Source organism: Rhincodon typus, chromosome 48 (assembly GCF_021869965.1).
Source record: "Rhincodon typus isolate 14 chromosome 48, sRhiTyp1.1, whole genome shotgun sequence".
Classification (NCBI taxonomy): Eukaryota; Metazoa; Chordata; class Chondrichthyes; order Orectolobiformes; family Rhincodontidae; genus Rhincodon; species Rhincodon typus.
Window position 1 is genome coordinate 3,908,394 of NC_063379.1, and position 23,275 is coordinate 3,931,668.

The 23,275-nt window shown below is 43.1% G+C and overlaps 1 protein-coding gene across 1 annotated transcript in view; it reads left to right on the plus strand.

Moving 5' to 3' along the window:
- The window catches only part of LOC109931808 (erythroblast NAD(P)(+)--arginine ADP-ribosyltransferase-like), a 32,681-nt gene extending 19,342 nt beyond the window's left edge, over nucleotides 1–13,339 (plus strand). The window contains exon 3 of the mRNA XM_048620837.1: nucleotides 9,091–13,339. Within this exon, the coding sequence (XP_048476794.1) occupies nucleotides 9,091–9,896 (806 nt within the window). The 3' untranslated portion in view covers nucleotides 9,897–13,339. The remainder of the gene's footprint in view (nucleotides 1–9,090) is intronic.
- Nucleotides 13,340–23,275: the final 9,936 nt, after the last annotated feature.

Here is a 23,275-nt window from a genome sequence, read left to right on the forward strand (position 1 = left end):
CAGTGAGTTCCTGTCTTCATTACATCTGTATACTTTCTATATGAGGACTGTGTATCTGGTCACCAAGTCTCATTCTTCCCACACAAACGCCAATTACAAGTGTTTGCAAGTAGAAAATGTCTTATTTATGTATCAGGTACAAAGTTAATTACTTCACTCTAACACTGACTAAAGTCCGCCTGTTAAAGTTATTTCTCTTTTAATGTACTCTGCCTCTGACTCCCCTATAACTTTCTACTCTCGTTTCTACTTCTACCTGCCCCCCGCCACCCCAACCTGTTGTCAGCATCAAACTTTGTGATGAACGTATTTATCAAGAAATGGAAATCGGCTACAATGATGAGTCACTGGACTCGAAACATTAACTCTGTTCTCTTCCCACAGAAGCTGCCAGGCTTGCTGAGTTTCTCCAGCAAGTTCTGTTTTTGTTTCAGATCTCTATCCTCCGTACATCTTTCTATTTTGAGGGTATTATTTAATTGTTTCATCTATGTTTCTTCTCTTCCTAATACTTGCATAATTCTCTTTCGATAGTTGCTGTTGACGATGTTTTCACTGACCTTTCAGTTACTGTTGTGCCATTCACGACTATTTGGTATGCAATAAAGACCTTCTGCCTGTTGCTCCTGCTCATTTTGTGAATGACATTAAATCCATCCTTTCTGATGACTAATCCTTCTTCCCCTTGAAATGGATTCATCTGCACATTCTCCCTATGTCTGCCCAAGTTTACTTTGGTTGCTCCCACAGTCCAAAACCATGCAGGTTAGTTGGATTGCCCATGCTGAAATTGCCCCACAGTGTCCAGTAATGAGCAGGCTGTGTGGGTAGTGCAGAATTGCGGGTGGGTCTTGTTGATATGGTGTTAGGAGGGTTAGTACAGACTCAATGGGCCGAATAGCCCTTTTCTGCACTGTACAGATTTTATGACTCTATGATTTGCTCAAAGTAATTCACAATTTTGAATAGATCTTTTATGTCTGTCCTGAAGCAATTTCTAGTCCATAAAATAAAACATCAGCGTTTCAAGATATCCACCTAACAGAATTATTTCAGACCTAGTTAATCTCCTTTGTGCCCTCATCACAAATTCAGTCTTCGAGCTCAGGTATGACGGGCGTTTAGATTCAAAGCCATTTCATTTTACTTTGGTAAGAGTAATCTTCAGCGAAACATCTTGAATGCCATCGAAAATGTCTCCATAGATAATATGTCCTATTAGTTATTTTAATGGAGTCTGTAGTTAAATAAATTGATTTCATCGGTCACAGCCACACTTCATGAACCCATGCTGACCGTCTCCGAGAGCTTATGTATTCTGTGCCTGATGATATATTCTAACTTCACATCCAGTCTCTGACTGACTAATGAATTGTGATTGACAAACCTTATTGTCTCCCAGAGTATGGGAATGATTGTCCATTTACTCCATTTTTTTTTGGGAATGACATTCGTCCAGACAAGTGATGAACGTTCCACCATATGCCTGGCTTGTGCCTTACACATTAGACAGTTTTCAGGCGAGCAGGTTCCGAGTTGGTGGTCTCGTGGTATTATTACTGAGCAGCGGATCCATATACCTATTTCATTACCTGTGTTTGAATCCTGACCATAGTAAATGCTGAATTTGAAATCAATTTTCAAAAAAAAAATCATTTACTTCGAGTCTAATGATGACTATTATTCATTGTTAGGAAAAGCCTATCTCATTCAGTAATGCCCTTTTAGGAAAGGAAACTGCCATCCATACCTAATGTGACTCCAGACCCACAGCAATGTAACTGACTCTTAACTGCTCTCTGGTAGATTGGGAATTGGCAATAAATGTTGGCCCAGCCAATCACGCTCTCATTCTGTGAATGAACAGAAGGTGAATTACAATAGCGGAGCTCCCAGCATCTGATTTGCTCCTGTACCCACAGTATGTCTTTTCCAAGGGTTATTGACAGAGCGGGATTCAGTGAATATCACAGTGATGGACTGGAAGGGAGAGTTCATAGGTGACATTTGGCTCATGAAGTCTGCACTGAGCACTAACATGTAATCCAACATGGGGTTTTTAACTATGACTAACAGACATAACCTGCACATTTTTGGATTGAGTCAGAAGTCACAGGACACTAGATTTATTTGAAATCACAAGCGTTCAGAGCGGTGCCTCTTTATCACTTCACTTGATTTCAAGTAAACCTGTTGTCAGGTGACTTTTGACTTTCGTCCAAAGCCAGGACCTCCACATCTTTAGACTGTCAGAGAAAACTGAAGCACCCAACAGAAACCCACACAGACACGGACAACATAAAAATCTCCATGCAGAGAAATAGCCAAGGCTGGAATTGAACCGCCCCCCTAATCTTTGGAAGCAGTAGTGCGAATCACTGTGCCACTGCCCCATCCGGGGGACGGGAAAAAGAAGCAGAAATTGGTTGCCATTTGTGGGGGGAGGGGTGGGGGCCGGGTGCTGACGGTGTAGGAGTAACTTGCATGTATTTGAAGGGAAATTGTATAATCAGAATAAGGAAAAGGGGCGACACTCCAGCCCCACCTCACCTGGCACTTTTCCCTGCAACAGCAGGAAGTGCTACACCTGCCGCTACACCTCCCCCCTCATTCCCATCTCAGGCCCCAAGAAGACTTTCCACATCAAGCAGATGCTCACCTGAACATCTGCTAATGTGGTATACTGCATCCGCTGTTCCCGTTGTAGCCTCCTCTACATCGGGGAAACCAAGCGGAGGCTTGGGGACCGCTTTGGGGAACACCTACGCTCGGTTCGCACTAAACAACTGCACCTCCCAGTCGCGAACCATTTCAACTACCCCTCCCATTCCTCAGACGACATGTCCATCCTGGGCCTCCTGCAGTGCCACAACGATGCTACCCAAAGGTTGCAGGAACAGCAACTTATATTCCACTTGGGAACCCTGCAGCCCAATGGTATCAATGTGGACTTCACAAGCTTCAAAATCTCCCCTCCCGCTACTGCATCCCAAAACCAGCCCAGCTCGTCCCCGCCTCCTTAACCTGTCCTTCCTCCCACCTCAAGCCCCACCCCCATCTCCTACCTACTCACCTCATCCCGCTCCCTTGACCTGTCCGTCCTCCCTGGACTGACCTATCTCCTCCCTACCTCCCCACCTACACTCACCTTTACTGGCTTCATCCCCGCCTCTTTGACCGGTCTGTCTCCTCTCCACCTATCTTCTCCTCTATCCATCTTCTATCCGCCTCCCCCTCTCTCCTTATTTATTTCAGATCCCTCTTCCCCTCCCCCATTTCTGAAGAAGGGTCTAGGCCCGAAACGTCAGCCTTCCTGCTCCTCTGATGCTGCTTGGCCTGCTGTGTTCATTCAGCTCTGCACCTTGTTATCTCAGATTCTCCAGCATCTGCAGTTCCTACTATCTCTCGACAGCATATGCTGATTGGAAGAGGAAAATGTTGGTGATCGGATCACAAATCAGCAGCACATGCAGGTCTGTTTCTGTGCTTTGCTTTGCATGATTTTTTTGTTTAAATATTATTCTGTTGCACGATAACGAGTACTTGAACTTTTTATTTCAGTATTCTTCCTTTGCTTGATAGACAAATGGCAGGTAAATGAGTCGGAATTTAATTAAATTATTTATTTAATACTTTAGGTACCAATACTTAATTTGAAACATACATTCATGGCGACATTTACTTCTCACTTCATCTAACAACTTCAACTTTAACTAACTTCATTCAACTTCACTTCAGCTTACTTTACGCAACCCACAATTAACCCTAAGTTTGGCTTGGATCAAATGCTACCCGGATTCAGGCGAAGTGGCCAACTTTGTTCTCCACCTAGGCCCCGCTTCATATAAAGTAGAATGCTCCTGGTCTAGAGACACCATGATCTAGAAACACAGAAGGGGTTAATAATTATAGCCGCATTATACAAACCGGGAGTAAACAACTCCCAGAATGAAAAACAAGTACTTGCTATGAAACAACTACAAAAAGAGGCCAAAACCGTGCCAAAAGGCATATTTTTAGCCCACCACCGCCCTATGCACCACCAGCCCCACCTACCAGTGACGATGTGAAACTGCAGTCGTCTGGCTCATGGGAGCTTGTAGACAACAATGACTGGGATATTGATACGGAACGGGCCAAATATGAACATCACAATGATGATGATCACTGACCAGGCCCGTACGGACGTGGGGAGGGCCCAAAGGGACCCCGTGTCTGTCCAGTTATGAAGCAGGAAGGTGGTGGCTAGGAATAGGAAGGGACACAGCTAAACACTGTCAGTGCTGCATCCAATGTGCCCAAACAGAACCTGGAAAACCCTGTAAAATAAAAGTGGGAAATAGTACAGATGGACTTTAAAGGACCATTACCTCAGAGCCAGGGGAAACTATACTGCCTGGTAATAATCGACCAATTCACAAGATGGGTAGAAGCCTACCCCACCCGGGACTGTACAGCCAAGACTGTGGCCCGCCTTTTAGCCACTGAAATAATATCCCGATGAGGCGTCCCTCACCAATTAGACTCAGACCAGGGACCACATTTTACCGGGAAATGTATAAAAGAAGCTTGTAAAATGTTGGCAATCGCTCAGAGATGCCACATACCCTACCATCCCCAGAGCTCAGGATTAGTCGAAAGAACCAACAGAACCCTGAAGCAAGCCCTTACTAAGACCTGTGAGGGCAAGGGTAATAGATGGACAACGGTATTACCCACAATTCTGGTGTCTATGAGGACATCTGCACACCCGGTGACCGGACTTACCCCCTTTGAATTAATGACAGGACAGGCTATGAAACTGCCCCAAGATCTGATCGCGGGAGAAGCAGAGCTAATGAATACTAAAAAAAATCTGTGGAATTACATGAGAGAGTTATGTGAAACCTAGACAATGCAATAGAGCAAGCTCACATCCGACAGCAAGTACATGACCGGGAACAAGACTTCCAGGACATGGCAACACCTCCCATTAAAAACCAGGAGACCGGGTCCTGGTAAAGATCATCCCTGCCAAATGAGCATTAACCCCTAAATGGTCAGGACCACATGAGATAATTATAACAGAGAGTATTGGGATCCTTGCAAATGAAGCCGACATAGGGAAGTGGCGCCACCCCTCACAACTGAAAATGCATCATGGAAGCTAAATTATAACCAATGTATACTAACCACTGCTTGGGACAAGGCCTTGTATTCCCCCATATTGGATTTATATATTGCAGATGCTTGAGCACCCTCCTATGGATCGCCGTCGCCTCCGCCATTGTTGAGCTCCAACGTCATGGCGAGTATCAACAAGCTGAGCCTTGTACTGATAATAAAACCACCTGATAGAATACAGCCTCTGAACTCTACTACCCGGTGGCCCAAGATGACTGTAGTAACGGTATCTTATGGTTGCAGCCTACTGAAATTCTGGACTTAACTTGTGTCTCTGGACGACCATCACTCAGGTGTTCAGACGGGACAACTCTTATTATGAAGTGTTGATCCATGATTCTTTTCCAGCTAGGAGAGGGGGAACAGCTTTGTGCGTTTATTATTTTGAGGATGGATCAGAACCAGACATGTGCTCCTGCTTTATGCTGAGGGCCCAACAGCAGAAAGAACTTGGACTTATTGTACGAATTTATATAGACCTGACCTTGGGACTCGACAATGCTGTTATATGGAAAAATAAGACATTGGGCCAAGAGAAACCCATATGGTTTAGTACTGACAGTAACAATTGTAGCCTTACGTGCTGGCAGTGCCAGAGCCAGCAACCCCTTATACATAGACGAACCCCAGAGAACTCTGGACGTAGTTACAAGGCACATGCCTTCTACCCCTTAGGGAATGGGACGTGACCCACTACACCAAGACCACCTACCACACCAACAGAACTCCACACATGTAGCGAAACCCAGACACCACTCAACACGTCAATCTTGTTACACCCCTGGGGAGTACTGTTACAAACTCCCACATGGAAAAATGTTAAACTTATCATTCAGCCCTTCCCACAGCTGCCCGACACCTGCCCTAAATCCATGTCAGAAGCCTTTAAGCTCCGCTTCACCGAGGCTGCCGTTGGATCACCCCAGCTACGGTTGAGAAACATTCACCAATTTGTCGGGAGCCATCGGCACAAGCGAGACATCCTCACAAAAGCAGGGGCTGGGGCTGCATTTGGCATGGCAGCCGCAAATGCTGCATGTAAAGACACTCTCCAGTAAGAAATCGACACTCTCAGAGCCAATCTAAAGTCTTTGCTGCTCCGAGATGGAAATAACAACTTACAGACCACTAAATGGACTAAACAAGCTAATGGCCTATTTTTGAAGACCCTCCAGATTGAAATGAGAACAGAACAAACATTGAGTAAATGGAGAGGCATCCTACAAAACCAAACCGAAGAGGCCAAGCATGCACCTATCTGCGCACTAACAGCAGCCAACTCCCTGACCACCTGGAAGATTGGATTAGAAGCCTTAACCAAGAGTCAGTTACCTGAATGGATAACCAATGACGACCTCCGAAACATGAGTATTGATGTCTACCCCTACACTCAGGATCTCATTGAAGTATACACCCATGCAGACCCAGAAGATAGGGCTACTCTGGTTCTCTCAATATGGGCCCCAGTGTACAATAATGTCTCTCATCCAGTCTATCAGACACAGGATGACGGACTCTACCATGGTGGCACAATTCACAAACTAGCCTAGGAACCCAAATATGTCACAAAGGTAGATGGGATGATCTACGTGGTTAACCTGAACTGGTGCACTAAACTAAAACATCTCCTTCTGTGTTATCCTATGGGAATCAACAGATGGAAAATGTGCGGAATACACCACTGGGACCTCTCATGCCTATGGTTCCGACGGATGAAGACACCAGATACAAACGAGTTGGAAACCAGACCTATGTGATGTCCATCAACATGACATACCACATAGGTAGCCGTGAATGCTCACTGCAAAATCACTCAGTGATCTTCACCAACCTGACTCAAGAAATACGGGTCGAGAATCACACTATCATTAGACCGCTAAGGCAGGACGGAATATCCTTTGTGGGAAGTTTGAACCTTACTTGGCCTTCCGACATACTACAGTTACTGGACAATATGCCGCCCGAACTACCCCAAAGCCATGAAAACTGGCAACAACTAACGCAGGTCGAACAACACATCATGGAAGAGTTCCACAAGCAGCAAAAGAAAGATGAACACGACACCGACGAAACAAGCAAGGTCCTTAGGCAGACCAATATATTTACCTGCATCTGGAACTGGTGGATGAATGTCCAGATCCACCCTTGGATCCGGATTGCCTCACATATGGTGGTCGTTGCACAGTGCCTCATACTCTTCATCTTATTGATCTATACTTGTTGCCTTGGAAAAATCCTACGTAAGCAAAGAAAATGTGAAGAAATGGAACCCCTCTTGAAACGAGTCAAATACCAAAGACCATAAGGGCACACTGCAAGAGCACCCCAGATGATATGATACCATAAGTGTTCCGTCGCACATGTGGCCACGGGCCAAAATGGGGGACTGAAGGAACCCTTCGCCACCACCCAGCCACAAACCCGTATGACACTACACACAAACACGTAGTCAGATTACCCTAGAGAAAGGATGGAAGATGACGACGCCACCCCAGTAATTAAAACTTAAAGACTGCCCCGTTCTGACTCAGAACCCAGGACTTGACGGTTAGTAACCACAGGATAGGGAATTGTGGAATATTTGTATGTTGAGACTGTCTCATTTAGGCTAAGCAGAAATGAGTTAAAATAATACATGATTCGGATCATGAAGTAGGGAAACTCTAGCTTTATGAAACAGTACATATTGCTGTAACTGCAAACTACCTTTCCCTAGCCCGAGAAGTCACGTAGGACAGATAGCAAAAAGCTAGGGGTTTCAGCATCTGTACACTCTTATCTTCACCGCATTCCACTTCAATTAATGTATGTCTGGTTGCCTAAGAAATGACTTTGCCCTGCTAAAACACAGTACAATTGCAGTTTGTTTTTAACTTGTTTAATCAGAGCCTCCCTGGCCGTCCTGTCAGACTGTGTCTTGGAGATCTCCCTGCTGTAATTGCTTGCTAGCTTGAATAAAGAAGTGCTACTGCTGAAGCAAGACTGTCTTCCTCAAGGTGTGTCTTTAGAGTTCGAAAAGACTCCCTACAATGGCACCTGCCTTATTTTGTCAACTTGGAATCTGCAGGTTGAAACATATACTGGCTGCATTTTAACTGAGGTGAGAGTTTAAACTAGCGTAAACAAATTTCCCAGCATGGGCAATCATAGACTCCCTACGGTGTGGAAGTTGGCCATCGAGTCCACACCGACCCTCCGAAGAGCGTCCCACCCAGATCCACCCTCTACCCCAGCCCAACATTTCCCATGACTAATCCACCGAGCCTGCACATCTTTCAACTGTGGGAGTAAAACCAACGCAGACACGTGGAGAACATGCAAACAGTTTTCTGAGAGTGGAATTGAACCCGGGTTCCTGGTGCTGTGAGACAGCAGTGCTGGTCGCTAAATAACTGCCCCTCGCTGTGATTGGAGCATTTACACAGAATAGAAACCATTTGTGCTGCTGGTCACTGACCACAATTCATTCACGGGAAGTGAGTTACTGTGTGCGGCATTTCTAGCCTGTGACCTGTTCTTATAGCCATTGTGTATATGTGGTGAGCCCTGTTCGGTTTCTAGCCAATGGTAAGACCCAGGATATTTTATTTTCCTTTCTTCATTCATTCACGGGCATTGCTGGCTGGGCAGAATTTGTTGCCCATCCCTAATTGCCCAGAGAGCAGTTAAGAGTCAACCAAGTTGGACTCACGTATAGGCCAGAGCAGGTAAGGATGGGTTTTTCCTGACAATCGAAAATGAATTCATGTTCATCATTAGATTCTTAATTCCAGACATTTATTGAATTCAAATTCCACCATCTGCTGATTCGGACCGAGGTACCCCCAAACATTACCTGGATCTCCAGATTAACAGTCCAGTTATAATACCACTAGGCCCTCGCCTCCCTGATGAAATTTGAAAGATTAATTGATTTTTGTTCTGCAGGTGAGATAGCTGTTGTTTTGAGACCGGGAGACAAATACATCCACCTGGACATGGCGAACAGCTCTGCTGCTTATATCTTTACCCAGACCAGAGAGGCTGACCAGGCAGCAATTAGTTACATAAGAGAGGAGTGGAAGAGGATGCCGCGAATCCTGAAAGCCTGGGACAAGGCAAACAGCACCTTGGAGCGCAACTGTGTAATTCCACGGGGATTACGAAGGGAGCATCTGGTGGCAATTCGCGCTTACACCCATCCATCTGCTTTGTTCAAAGCTTTCAATGCGGCAACCAGGCAGTACGGAGTGAGCGATGACATTTACGAGCAGAATTTCACTTTCAAAAGTTTCCACTACCTCCTCTCCGTCGCCCTGGATAAGTTAAAAGGAAAGAGATTCCAGACCTATCGGGGAAGTGAGAATGCATTCTGGGCCAGGAAAGGGAAAAGTGTGCGGTTCGGACAATTTGCTTCATCATCCTTGGACTTGATGGTAGCCAAACGATTCATGAAGAACGTTCGAGGTGAAAACACGTTGTTTGAGATCAAAACCAAATTGGGAGTAAATGTCAGCCAATACTCGACCATAAAGGATGAGGACGAGGTCATCATCCCTCCAACAGAGGTGTTTAATGTCAAGTACAAACCATGTACACAAAAGCACGGGAATAAAAAATGGGTGAAGATTGGGCTGCAGGCTGTGGGATGTCAGGGCATTGTGGTGACGGTGGAAAAAACCAGGAAAGGTTCGTTGAGAGTGAGAAGAGGACGTGGAAAATGCCCCTCTTATTGCAAGTGCTCTCTGGGCTGAGAGCAACTTGAGCCTGAAATCAAGAAACTCACATTGCTGACTCACACTGACAATAGTCGCTTACGATTAACAATTCACGCTGGACAAAATATTCCTGCTTGCTTTGTAACTGCTAACAAATGCTGTATCATTGATAATTCATCATGATAATTGTTCATTTTTATTCATTCACAGGTTATGGGCATTCATTGTTCATAATCATTCATTGTTCTGAATCAACCACACTGCTGTGGGTTTGTAGTCACATGTAGGCCAGATCAGGTAAGGATTGCAGTTTTCTTCCCAAAAAGACGTTAGTGAACAAGATGGAGATTCCCAGACAATCGACAATTGTTTCTTGGCCATCGTCAGTCTTTTGCTTAAAACATTTTTTAATCAACCTGCTCAGAGATTTTATTACACACCACTGGAAATTGTGGGACAGGAACCCAGACTTCCTGGCTCAGAGGGTGGGACACTACTACAGTACCCCAAAAGGCCTATTATTAGAGTCTCTTTTCCTTTTTATTTCTTATTCCATGTTTGCTCTACGGTAAGATGAAAATGAAGGTGCCTTTGTGAATAATGTTTATTAGTATATTTTTTCCACTGTCAATAAAATATCCATGTGGCTACTTCAATATTTGTAAGCTAAGCATGTTAAGGCCATTGTTAGGTTTTTTAGTTCCAAATTTTTATTGAATTCACATTCCACCATCTGCTGTGGTCAGATTCCAACACAGGTCTCCCAAGCATGACCCATATCCCTGGATTAATAGTCGAACAATAATACCACAAGACCAGTGCCTATCCTGTACTAATCTATCGATCAGCTGTGTTTAATAATCAGCTAGCTAAACTCCCCTGTGCCAATGTTGCTGTGTTGTGGCAGTGTTCCTACCTCTGGCAAACGTAAGCTAGGTTCCAATTCTGCCCAATTCCGGAGGTGCATCATGAAATCCCTGAACTGGTTGGTTACAAGAGCGTAAGCAGGAGGGTGTTCAGCCATTCAATCCTATCCTGCCATTAAACACCATCATGGCCGATCTTATCTTTGCCTCAACTCCACTTTGCATCACCCTTTAAACCATTTCCAATTCGACAATCTCCGTAATAAGAACAGGACAATATCAAAATGGCCGCATGGTTCTTGTGTTCAAGGCCTCAGTTCTCTTTCTGCCATCCCTAGCTGCCTCTGTACGTCAGTTGCATTTTATTCTAAGGAGTTTGTGAGCCTTCCCTTCGTTAAGAGCTAGCTGATGATGAATAATTTATTTTTTTTAAAGACCAAGGCAAATAGATTCCTCTTGACCCAGCGGATAAATGAGTAATGGGGAGATATGAAGGAATACAGAGTTGAGGTTAAAATTGGAAGAGTAATGATATTATTGATTGGCCTACTCTTGTTCATTGTCCCTGAGTGTGTCACCACCTGACCCTATCTATCCTGGCATCTGGTATTCCTATCCCAACGTTTCCCTGTATATGTGAACACTTATCGCAGTATATTTCTCTGTAAGTATTGTGTGCTGTGACAATAATAGCCTGTCCTTGTCCTATGCATTTCCTAAACTGCTCTTGTTTCAGTCATCATCGCTCCCTCGCTGTTTGACCCCCTACGTCATTTTTTGAATCTATCTATCCCCTTTAAGCACTGGTGGCTTTCATGCACATCATTAATCATATGCGTACCTATGACTCTAGATATCCCAGTCAGTAGAACCTCAGAATTTGAATCAGGTCCAGGGTTCAAGCCTTTGTTTGGGCAGAGCTTTGTGGACAGGTGATGGCCTAGGCCTATTATTCTAGAGATCTGGGTTCAAATTTCTCCATCGTTAACTGCAGAAATGCAGCCCATTGAATTGACACTATACTGCCTGAAGAACAACTCATCCCATTAGCCTTGTATTTACCATGGTTAATCCATCTCCGTTGGTATGAAGGGACAATTTAGCAAGGCCAATGCGCCTAAACCACACGTTTTTTGACTGTAGGAGAAAGCCCACACAGACACGGGGAGAACGCGTAAACTCGATAGAGACAGTAACATGAAGGTGGAATCGAACCCGAGTCCCTGGCATTGTAAGGCAACAGTGCTAACCACTGAACCATATCAGATGGTCAAACCTAAACTCAATAAAAATTTGGTAATCAATGTTGAACGATGAAGCCATTGTTGATAGCTCGGGAAATAAACCTACCTGGTTTACCAATGCTCTTTATGAAAGAAAACCTGCCACTTTTACTTTGTATAGCCTACATGTGACTCTAAGTTAGTTGACTTTGAATTGCCTACTGGACATCAAAGGCAGCAATAAATGTTGGCCAATCCAGCGATGTCCATATCTTGTAGAAGAACATTTTTAAGAAATCCATCTTCTCACGATCAGGCAAGAGAAGTGAGAATGAGTAAAGTTCTACAGAATGGGATATGGAGAGATATAAAAAGGAGAGCACGAGACAGAGGTAGAAAAGACAGAGACAGCCAAACAGAGATGGAATAAATGCTAAATGCTGTGAATGCTAGAAATCCATAACAAATACACAAATGCAGGAGAAACTCAACAGGGTCTTGCAACATCCGTGGAGAAAGAGAGAAAGAGTTAACAGTTTTGCTCCAGGATGAATCTTCCTCCAAGTTATAAGATGAAAGAGACAGAAGCACAGGAAGCAAGACAGTGAAAGAATGAAAGCGACAGAGAATGAGAGAAAGGAATAGATGCGCAGGCAGAGGGAGACGGAGGGGAGAGGGAATCAGTGAGAAGGAGAGATACAAAGCACAACAAATTGACAGGTAGAGACTGGGACAGAAAACGGGAGAGGCTGTGTAAGAGAGAGGAAGAAAGAGATGGAGAGAGAGAAGGAAAGCGACAGAGTTGCACAAAAAATCTCAACAGAAACACAGAGCGGGGGAATAACAGAGAGAGAGAGTGCACGGTTAAGAGAGAGGTACAGATGTACAATACAGCGAGCAGCGGGAAGGACAGAATGAAGAATATGCAACATTGAATGTTATCATGTCATCAATCCACAGTTAGAACTTGATCAAACAACATCAGGAATGCACTTTCAGTCTTCAAACTTTGAGGTAGATTGCTATATTTGGAAATGACAGTGATAAAATTATGTATTTTAGAAGAAAAGTTAAGCAATAATTTCATCATTCTGACCTTTATGTTTGTTTGATTTGGGAGTGATGACTAGAATTTGCATAAGTAGTTGAGATGCACAACTAATTCCTTCTTATCAGTGCATCTTTTATAGGATCATGTACTACAGTGGTTTTGAGCAGGAACTCATAACGCAGGGCCAATAGTTATCTCTAGGTCTGGCTCGTTGGAGCATTCCTTGGGCAAAGGAACCAATTTTCCGAATTTATTCTGAATGCATTGTCGCAAAAGTAGATTTGACAAATTATATTCCAGTTTTCCAGCTTGTGAGAAATAAACTTTAAATTGATTTAATGTCGGCTTTGCAGTGCTTCGATCTTTATGATTCAAATGGGTTCCTGTCATAGATTTTGATAAAATACAACCATGTATAAGTATGCGGACATTCATCACAGCTTAAGCAAGTATACTGGGTGCAAAGGTCACATTATTTCTCGTGGCCTGGAGGAAACGGTTTATCACATTTATGTTGAGCGCTTTTGTTTAAGTCTTTAGAGTTTGGAAGGAGCTGTTCATCAAGTTTTGGTTGAAATTCAGACTTCAGCTCCTGGGGAGGGACAGGCAACTCAGAGGGTCTTCTCGTAGTCTACTGTTAGGCTGAAAGTACCTAACGTGTTATTTTAGGTCTGATCAAATGATCAATTACAAGAAAACAAGTGCTCTTTGATAGGAAGCAAATTTATTAGCTTAAAATACTTAGTAGTTATTAGGGATTTACACATACTAAGGAGTCAATCTATTAGTTTAACCTACATAGTATAACTTATTTTAGATATGTTCAAACTAATGAGTGAATCTATAAGCTTAAACTACTTTAGACGTTTCTGTGATAGGATTCAAAGGCAGAACATTTCCTGGGACTCTGGATTAATAACCTTGTGATCATATTACTAGGCCATTGCTATCTTCAATGTGCAATCTGACGTTCCTTTCCCTTAATATTGCATGATAGTTAAGGTCTTGAGGCCTAATGCAGGACGTCAGGACAAAGCTGTTTCTGTTCACATGGCAATGTTCATGTTTGATCATTTATTGGGTGGAGGAGGATTTGGGAAGACAGACCAACGAGAAGGAGTCTGACTATTCAAAATCAGCAACAAAATACACAGTGAACTTTTATTTCATTTATGTGTGGGGCATGGGTGTACCTGGCCGAGCCAGCATTTATTGTCCATTTCTAGATAACCTTGAGAAAGTGGTGGAGAGCTGACTTCTTGAACTGCTGCAGTTGCAATGCTGTTGGTACAGGCACAATGTCATGAGGAAGAGAATACCAGGATTTTGTTCCAGCGACAGTGAGGGAATGGTGGTAGATTTCAAAATCAATACGTTGAGATGCTTAGATGGGAACTAACTGATGGCAATTCTCCCATATGTCTGCTTCACGTGTCCTTCTCAATGAAAGAACATCTCGGAGTGGATCACTATCTACAGCGGTAAAATCACTTTGACTGCATTTTCTCCCTTTTTAAAACTGGTAGATGTTGCTCACAAGCTGTATACCTGTCATGAAATGAATATTGTAAATTTTAACACAGTTACAGCTGTATTGAGACACTTAAGAATGAAATTGCTGCAAGGTGTCAGATCACATTTTATCATGATCTCTGCTCTTCCCAAGTGGAAAATATTCATAATCTGTGGTTATAAATGTTATACATCAATTATAATGTTGGGATGGCGTGGGAGAGAAACAAGGCAATTTACACTCCTCCAGAAGATCAGTGTTGGGTGGGAGAGCGAAAAGAGACAATTATAAACTTCCAGAAGATCAGTGAGTGGTGGCAGAGAGAAAAAAAAAGACCAAATGCAATTCTCCAGAAGATCAGTGAGATGTGGGGAGAGAGAAGTGAGAACTTACAAACCCTCCAGAAAATCTTGAGTTATATGATTGCGCTCAATACACAGGTTCAGATAAAAACAGACTTGTAAAGGCTTGCATGTCTTGTTTGTTTTTGTGATAACTTTTATTGTTTGCAACGCTATACATTGCACGCCATTGCTTTACATTTCCTTGTCCTTTGTTTCACCATTATATAACTTTGTCTTCCTTACAGAGTTACTCAGAAATGTGTTCTGTCTCTCACATAGCACAATCAGATTGAGGAGAAAACACTCCGATTGCGATGGTAACAGCCTGAATTTGAAGTGGACATGTGGAACTGGATGGTAGAAGGAGCATAATATGTTTGACACAATAGAAACACCCGTTTTCATGCAAGTTCTGACTTTTCCCCTCTTGTGTTTAAACTGATGCAACGATACCATCTGCTGTCCAGCCCACGCCACTGTGCAAGCACCAGACTTTTTTGTGTGGGATCCGTTCTCTCCCTCTAATGGCCAAACCTGACCTCATGATCTGGATGTGCCAACGTTGGACTGGGGTGGACAACATCAGTAGTCATACGACACCAAGTTATAGCCCAGCAGGTCTATTTGTAATCACAAGTTTTCAGAACGTAGCCTTTTCGTCAAGTGAAATGAGAGAACAGCACACAGAGCACATAATTTATGGGCAGAGAGATCAAGTGCAGAGAGTCAAAAGATAATACCAATGGTGTGAATGGACTGTCGATCAATACGGCTCTGCAGGTGATCAAAAGTGTTAATAGGTGTAAGTGTAAACAGCTGGACAACAAACAAAGGAATGATTTATAATCCAATTAATTGCGACAGAGTTAATTATAAAAAAAAACTAAAATATGGTGGTGCTGGAGACAAACCAAATGACTGTAATAACTGTAATGACAGGTAAAAGAATCGCATGCCGAAGGTTTAACCAAAGTAATAAGTAACACACAACTGTACAAAATAATTAGGTAGAGCGATCATAACAAATTTATCAAGGCGATGGTGTCAAAACAGGACGAAGAAAGACGTCAGTCACCGCCCTGCCTCTTCTGTATCGATCAGACCTTCAGTCAGTCACCGCTCCACTCCCTCTCTATTGGACAGACCCGCAGTCAATCACTGCCCCGCCACTTGCCGTTGGCCCGATCTGCAGTTGTCATCGCCCAGCTCCCTCTCCATTGGTCAGACATGCGGTCAGTGAACCCCGCAATTCGTCGCTATTCGTAAGAGTTACTGTCATCCAGGGACGCAGTCCCTCTCTATTGGTCAAATCTTCAGTCAATCACCCAGCACGCCCCTCCCCACCCACGTTGGTCAGACCTGCATAAGTCACCACTCTCCTTCCTCTTTATTGGTCACGAGTACAGTCAGTCATCATCTTGTGTCCTCGTTATTGGTCATACCTGCAGTCAGACACCGCCTCTCTCTCTCCTACATATAATATATATATTTCTTGGTTAGATCTGCAATCTGTCAGCACACTGCTCCAATATCCATCAGTTTCACTCTTCTCTGGTCGATGCATGACATGAGTTCCTTCAATTATACCATTCAAGGATTCGATTATACAAATTCTGAAATTATATTTGAGGAACTCAGATACATGCTGATGTGCTTGAGTTGCTGAAGAAACGGCTCACTTCAAGTTCAGACAGAAAATCAAGAATGCACTGAAAACTCCAGTGGCATAATTTATACAATGAAGTAATGCAATGCACATCTGTGGGTGACCCGACTGTGCTACAGTGTTTAGAGAATGTGTATTTCAAATTCATACTTGACCACAATATGAGGAGCAGTCCACCAATGGCGAAGTTGTAATGATAGTTGCATCAGATATTACTGTGCTGGGATGCAAATGGGGGAACAACGTGCCTGTATTGTTGACGACAGCTTCACAGCGTTAATTACAGATGTCATCATCCAATTGTCAGAGTCACTTTGAAATTTATCATTAAAATCCTCTGAGACTGTCAAAAGCTTCCTTTTCCTGTTTAATTTTACCATGAATTTTCAAAATAACCATGAGTGTCAGGATGTGGCAATGCCATTATTATTTCTGGAGGGGCCATGTCTGATGGTGCCCCGAGGATCACATTTTATAGGGCAGATAACACTAATTTACGTTTTAGTAGCCCTTTCCAGTCCACCTCCCCCAAGTCCCTTCTCATTTTTCTGAAACTTTTCTTCCCCCAATGATAAACTTGTACGCCTCATTTATCTCTGTTACACTTAATCTGAGCAAATTGCTATCACAAACCACGATATGGTTACTCACTGACAATTTACCCACTAATTTTTATTCATTCGTGAGACTTGGGCTTTGCTGGACGGCCAGCATCTATTGCAGGTCTGTAGTTGCCCTTGAGAATGTAGAGATGATCTACCTTTTTCAACGCTGCAGTCCATGCACTGGAGGAAGACCAACTTTGCCCTTAGATCGGCAATTCCAGAATTTTGACCCAGAGACAGTGAAGGACGGGCAGGTTATTGAAAGTCTTCGAGGGTTGCCAGCAGGTGACGCGGATTCCTCGTATCTGTTGCTCTAGTCCTTCCAGATGAAGGCTATTGATGGCTTGGAAGGTTTATTTTGAGGATTTTGGCTTATTTCTGCATGGCATCTTGCTTCACATGAGTATTGGTGGCGTAGGCAGTGGGTGTTTTGTGTGGTGCCAATCAAGCAGGCTGCTTTGTCTCGGATTCCATTAAGCTTCTTGACGTTGTTGCAGATGGCCCCATCAACCAAGTGGAGGTCATTCTATCACACCCCTGAATTTGGCCTTGTAAACGATGGACAAACCCGGAAGAGTCACAAGGTGACTTACTGGTCGCAGTATTCCTCGCCTCTGAACTGCTCAGTGTGTTTAGGTGGCAGGTCCAGTTGAGCTTCAGTTCAATGATAGGCCCAAGATGTTGGTCATTGGGCATTTACTGATGGTAATACCATTGCATGTAAAGGAGTGTTTGGTGGATTGCAATTTGTTGGAGATTTCATTGGTTGGCATTTGTGTGAAAGCAAAAGATGTGTATCAGAATGTTGCCCGAAGTGGTGTGCTTTATCTGTAAGAAGTGGTTAAACAAATTTGGATTGTTTTCACCAGAGTATTGGGGACAGAGGCGCGACCTGTTAGAAGTGTACACAAAAATGAGGGGCAGGGATAGGGTCGATAGTAGTAGTCTTTTTCATAGGATGGATTTAGAAACTATTGGTGGGCATAGGTTTAAGATGAAAGGAGGAAATTTTCAAGAAGTTGTGCAAGGCAGCTATTTACACACAGGGTGAGAGATGCCTGGACTGCCAGGGGAGCTGGTAGGAGCAGGTATGACAGCAACGTTTAAGTAGAATTTCGACAGACACATGCACAGGTAAGGAACAGGAGGAGACAGAATGCATAAGTTTCTAATGGCACCATGGTCTGACAGTGATGGTGGGTAGAGTTACTGTACTCTACAGTCCTGAGATCTATGTTTCCGAGAAGAAATGGGGAATGAGTGCTTAAATGTGTTCAAGGCTGAATTAGACAGATTCTTTCGGCAGAGACGAGAAACAGAATCTGTTGAACTGTGGAGCAGGTTGGGTGCGCAGAATCGCCTCATCCTGCTGTTATTTTCTGTGCTCCTGTGTTTCTTTATCTGGATTGGTAGAAAAATAAGAAGATTTCTTCAAAACGCTGTCAAAACCCCCTGAGACCTTCCTTAGCCTGCTGCATGCATTTGCGTCAGCGAGTGAGAAAAGGGATGTGGTGACTGCAGAGATTTACAAAGATGAAACAGGTAAATAGGTCAGATTTTTTTTCATTTACAGGGTAAGAGTGTCCCTGGCTTGGCCAAAATCTATTTTCCATCCATAATAAGAAGTTGGTGGGGACCTGCCTTCAAAATATCTACAGTGGATTTGTGAGTAGATTGACCCACAATGTCGGTAGGATGGTACGTCCAGGAATTTGGTCCAGCAAACAAGCACTGTACCCATTTCTGCCGTTTTAGTGAAGGACCATCTTTGATGAAATAGATAAAGATAGTTGGGCATAGAATACTACCTTGAGAAACTGAATGGAGATATCCTGGAACTGAGATTTCTGTACTCCAACAACCAGTTCGATACGACGTCAACTAGTAGACATTTGTTTTCTCATATTTCCCATTTACTTGCCTTTTGCGAGGACGCATAGAGTCATACGACATGGTAGCAGACCCGTTGGTCCAACTAGGCCATGCTGGACATATTCTCAAGCAAAACTATTCCCACTTGCCTGCGTTGGCCCATATTCTTCCAAACCTTTCCTCCTCAGGCACTTATCCAAATGTTGTAACTGTACCTACATCCACCACTTCCACTGGCAGTTCATTCTACATAAAAACTACTGTATTTGTATTAAAAGCTTCCCTCGTGTCCTTATTAAATCTCAGGCCTAACACAATAGACTCAAAATAGTGAACTTCCCTAGTAGTTGCAGAACGTTACATTCCGTCACATTTCTCTTATCCCTCTTCAGTGTCCCCTCTGTCCAGTGTTTTTAGACCACGCAACTATTTTCATACTATCGTCACACATCAATGTCAAACGCTTTCAGCACTCACTCTTCTACGTCAGCATAATAACTGTTAGGGAAAGAATTTAAGTGTAGTAATGCATGTTACTTGCACAGTAAAAAGATGAACACCACATAATCACGCGTGATGTGGCTGGGCAAAATGCATTCGAGAAGTCAGAATACTGGCAACCATTTCTAGTACCTGAAAGTGCCTCTCACGAAACTGCACAGAGAAAATCCAATTGCAATGGCACAGAGAGCAGCGATGTGAAAGGGACATCAAAAAAGGGATTCGAAAGCTGGATCTCATACTGCAAAGGTGGGTGCTTAACCAATTCAGTTAACCAGACGCTTGTGTTTGAAATGTCTGTCAATCATCCTTTCTCGCTGCTGAACCCGAACTCCATAACTCAAACACAAACTTATCTTCCACTCTACACCAATTACACCCTTTATTTTTCCATGGTTCTTTGAAGATTGGCTTACAGAAAGTGAAAAGTAAATCTGAGTCAGCACAACGCTACTTAAATGACCACGAAAACATAATTTCAAATTCTTTCCACAGCCTCTGCATCTTCACTCAAGTTCTTTCCTTCATCTCTGATTGGTCCCCACTTTTTCCTTATCTATCATTTTGCTGTTTGTATACTGCTAAAACATAGAGTCATAGACTGTACAGCATGGAAGCAGACCATTTGGTCCACATTAGCAATGTTGACCAGATATGCTAAATTAATGTAGTGTCATTTGTCAGTATTTGGCACATCCTTCTAAACCCTTCCTATTCAAATTCCCATCCAGATGCGTTTTAAATGTTGCAATTGTATCAGCCTCCTCCACTTCCTCTTGCATCTTTGCGTTTTTCCTTTATCTTGCAGTAATTTTTATGCCCTGTTTTTCATTTGCCCTTCAGAAGTTCTGTCCGACCACCTTCACCAAACTAATTCCCAGTTTCATAATCTATAGTAATTGTGATCACTATCCTCGATATGGTCTCCTACTGTCACTTTAACCACTTGGCCATTTTCATTTCCCAAACCTGAACCCAGAATTCCATCGCCTGTCATTGGGCTTGTCACAATATTGTTAAAAAAAGTAAGATTTTCCTGGTCACAGCACATGTAGATTTCAACCTCAAATTTCCTTCAGTTGTTTGAAATCTGATTGCCGATAGCACATCTGAACATTGACTTGAACCGTAGACCATATTGTAAAAGCTTGATGCTTTACAGACTCAGTAGTCCTGGCTCGGGTCTTAGCCTGCAAAAAGCTAACGTCCCCAGCAGAACTGGAACAATAAATTTGTGCAAATTTTGTTTTTTTTTCTTTCTTCAGTATTTACGCTGCCCAGGTTGCTTCTATTATACAGTCGCACACATTACCCTCAATTCCATGACAAACACGATCAATGCTCACTTATCTACACAGCCAAATAAGTCCTATGGAAGGAATTGCAACATATGCCTTATTGAACAGTAAGGAAGTTGAGAATAACATTACTATGTTTGTTGGGTATGGGCACTTTTTTTTCACGCAATGATTAAATTGGCATCACAAATGAGTGCTTTAAAGACACCAGCCTGAACTGATCGTTTACGAACTGTGTGAGTTACACGACCTCGGACAATACTAATTGAAATACAGCGCCCCAAAAGGATCCTGAACTCTGGTCCGATGGATATTCTGATACGCTACCAACTGAATGATCTATACTCTCTCCTGTAGTGTAGTATGTTGACACTCACTAGCGAAAAGAGGATATTGCATTCATCTGCTTTTGCATTTACTAATTTCTCTCATACATCCTGCCTCACTGCTGCTCCAACCTCAACAATGCGTTCACAATTACACTTCACACGCATGAAATCTTCACCCATCCAGTACCAATTACACATTCTTTCATGCTTTCTTTGTGAAGTTATTTTGAAGGTTACTTAAAAGTCCACAAAATTACATTTTTTGAATTCGTCCCATTTCATCTATACCTTCACACAAGTTCCCTTCTTCATCTCTGGTAGGCCTGCTGTTTTCCCTTGACCACCCCTGTTGCTTTTTGAACAATTGTAAAACGATTTAGGGTACTTTTGTCGTATTTTATGCATTCCCTTCCATTGATTACCATCTTTCTGTCCAATCGCAACTCCTCTATGCTATCTGCAGCCATGGGTTTAATAGTTCCATTCTGAGGATCTTTGGATTATTTCTACGTTGCGTCTCGTACATAGTACACATTGCTTCTTATCTGACTATTACTGAGGTAGGAGTGGATGTTTTGTGGATATCGTGCCACTCAAGTGGGATGCTTTATCCAGGATGCAATTGACCTTCTTGAGTGTTGCTGGAGCTATGCCCACCCAAGCAAGTGGAGAGTATTCTATCACACTCCTGAATTGTGCCTTGTAGATGATGGACAGACTTTGTGGAATCAAGAGGTGAGTTACCTGCCTCAGTGTTCTCAGCCTCATGTGGACAGTGTATTTATCTGGCATGTCCAGTTGAATTTCTGGTCAATGGTAGGCCCAGGAGTTTCTCGTTGGGCATTCACTGATGTCAAGGGACATAGAATTGATAGAAATATCAGAAAATTTTCCTAAATCTATATCAAACCTTGATGGGACCTGCCTTAGCCTGCTGCATGCACTTCTGATCACCCAATGAGAAAGGTTATGTAGAAGCAATGAAGTGAGTGCAGAGATTTGCAAGGGTAAAACAGACAAATCGGCAAGATGTTCAAGACAAACATAGATGTTAAGATGTGACAATGCCATTCTTATTTTTGGAAGGGACATGTCTGCTTTGTGACCCCAGGATCACACTTCATAATGTGCTTAACACTGACTTATCCTTTAGTTATCCTGTCCAGGCAACCTCTACCAAATCACTTCTCAGTTTTGTGAAAGTTTCTTTCCCTGAGTTATGAGCTTGGGTGTCTCACTTATCTCTGTCATTTTGCGAAATAATACTTAACCTAAACAAATGGTTGTCACATTCCCTGATATGGTCCCTCGCTGTAATTTTACCGCCTAAATTTTATTCATTCGTGGAACGCGAGCTTTGCTGACTGGCCATCACCTGTTGCAGATTCCTAGTTGCCCTTGAGAATGCAATGGTGAGCTACCTTCTTGAAATGCTGTAGTCCACGTGCTGTAAGAAGACTCATAATGCCCTTAGCTCGGGAACTCCAAAAGTCTGAAACAGCAACAATGACGGACAGGCAATAAATATCTGAGGCAGTTTTTTGACGGTCTCGGAGTTGTACCAGTGGGTAATGGTGTTTCCACATATCTGTTGTTCTAATCCTTCCTGGTGGAGGTTGTTGAGGTTTTGCAAGGTGCATTTTGAGGATCCTTAGTTTATTTCTGCATTGCATCTTGTTGATAGTACACACTGGTTCACTTGAGCGATGGTGATGGAGGCAGTGGATGTTTTGTGGATGTGTTGCCAATCAAGTGGTTGGTTTGTCTTGGATGCCATTAAGCTTCTTGAATGTTGTTGGAGCTGCACACATTCAGGGAATTGGAGAGTATTCCATCACACTCTTGACTTTGGCCTTGTAAACGATGGATTCACTTTGGGGAGTCACGTTGGGCTTATCACGTATTGTTTAAAAAATAAGTTCTTGTTCACATGACATGTATTTTTCAATCTCAACCCTCCTTCTGTTGTTTGAAATCCGGTTGATGGCAGCCACGTTTGAATATTGAAATGAACCCTAGACCATAATGCAAAAGTCTGATGCACTGGAGACTCAGCAATCATGGATCGGGTCTGAGCCTGCAAAAAGCCCCTGGCTGAACTGGAACGTGAAATTTGCTCAACTTTTGTTTTGCCTTCTTCAGATTCT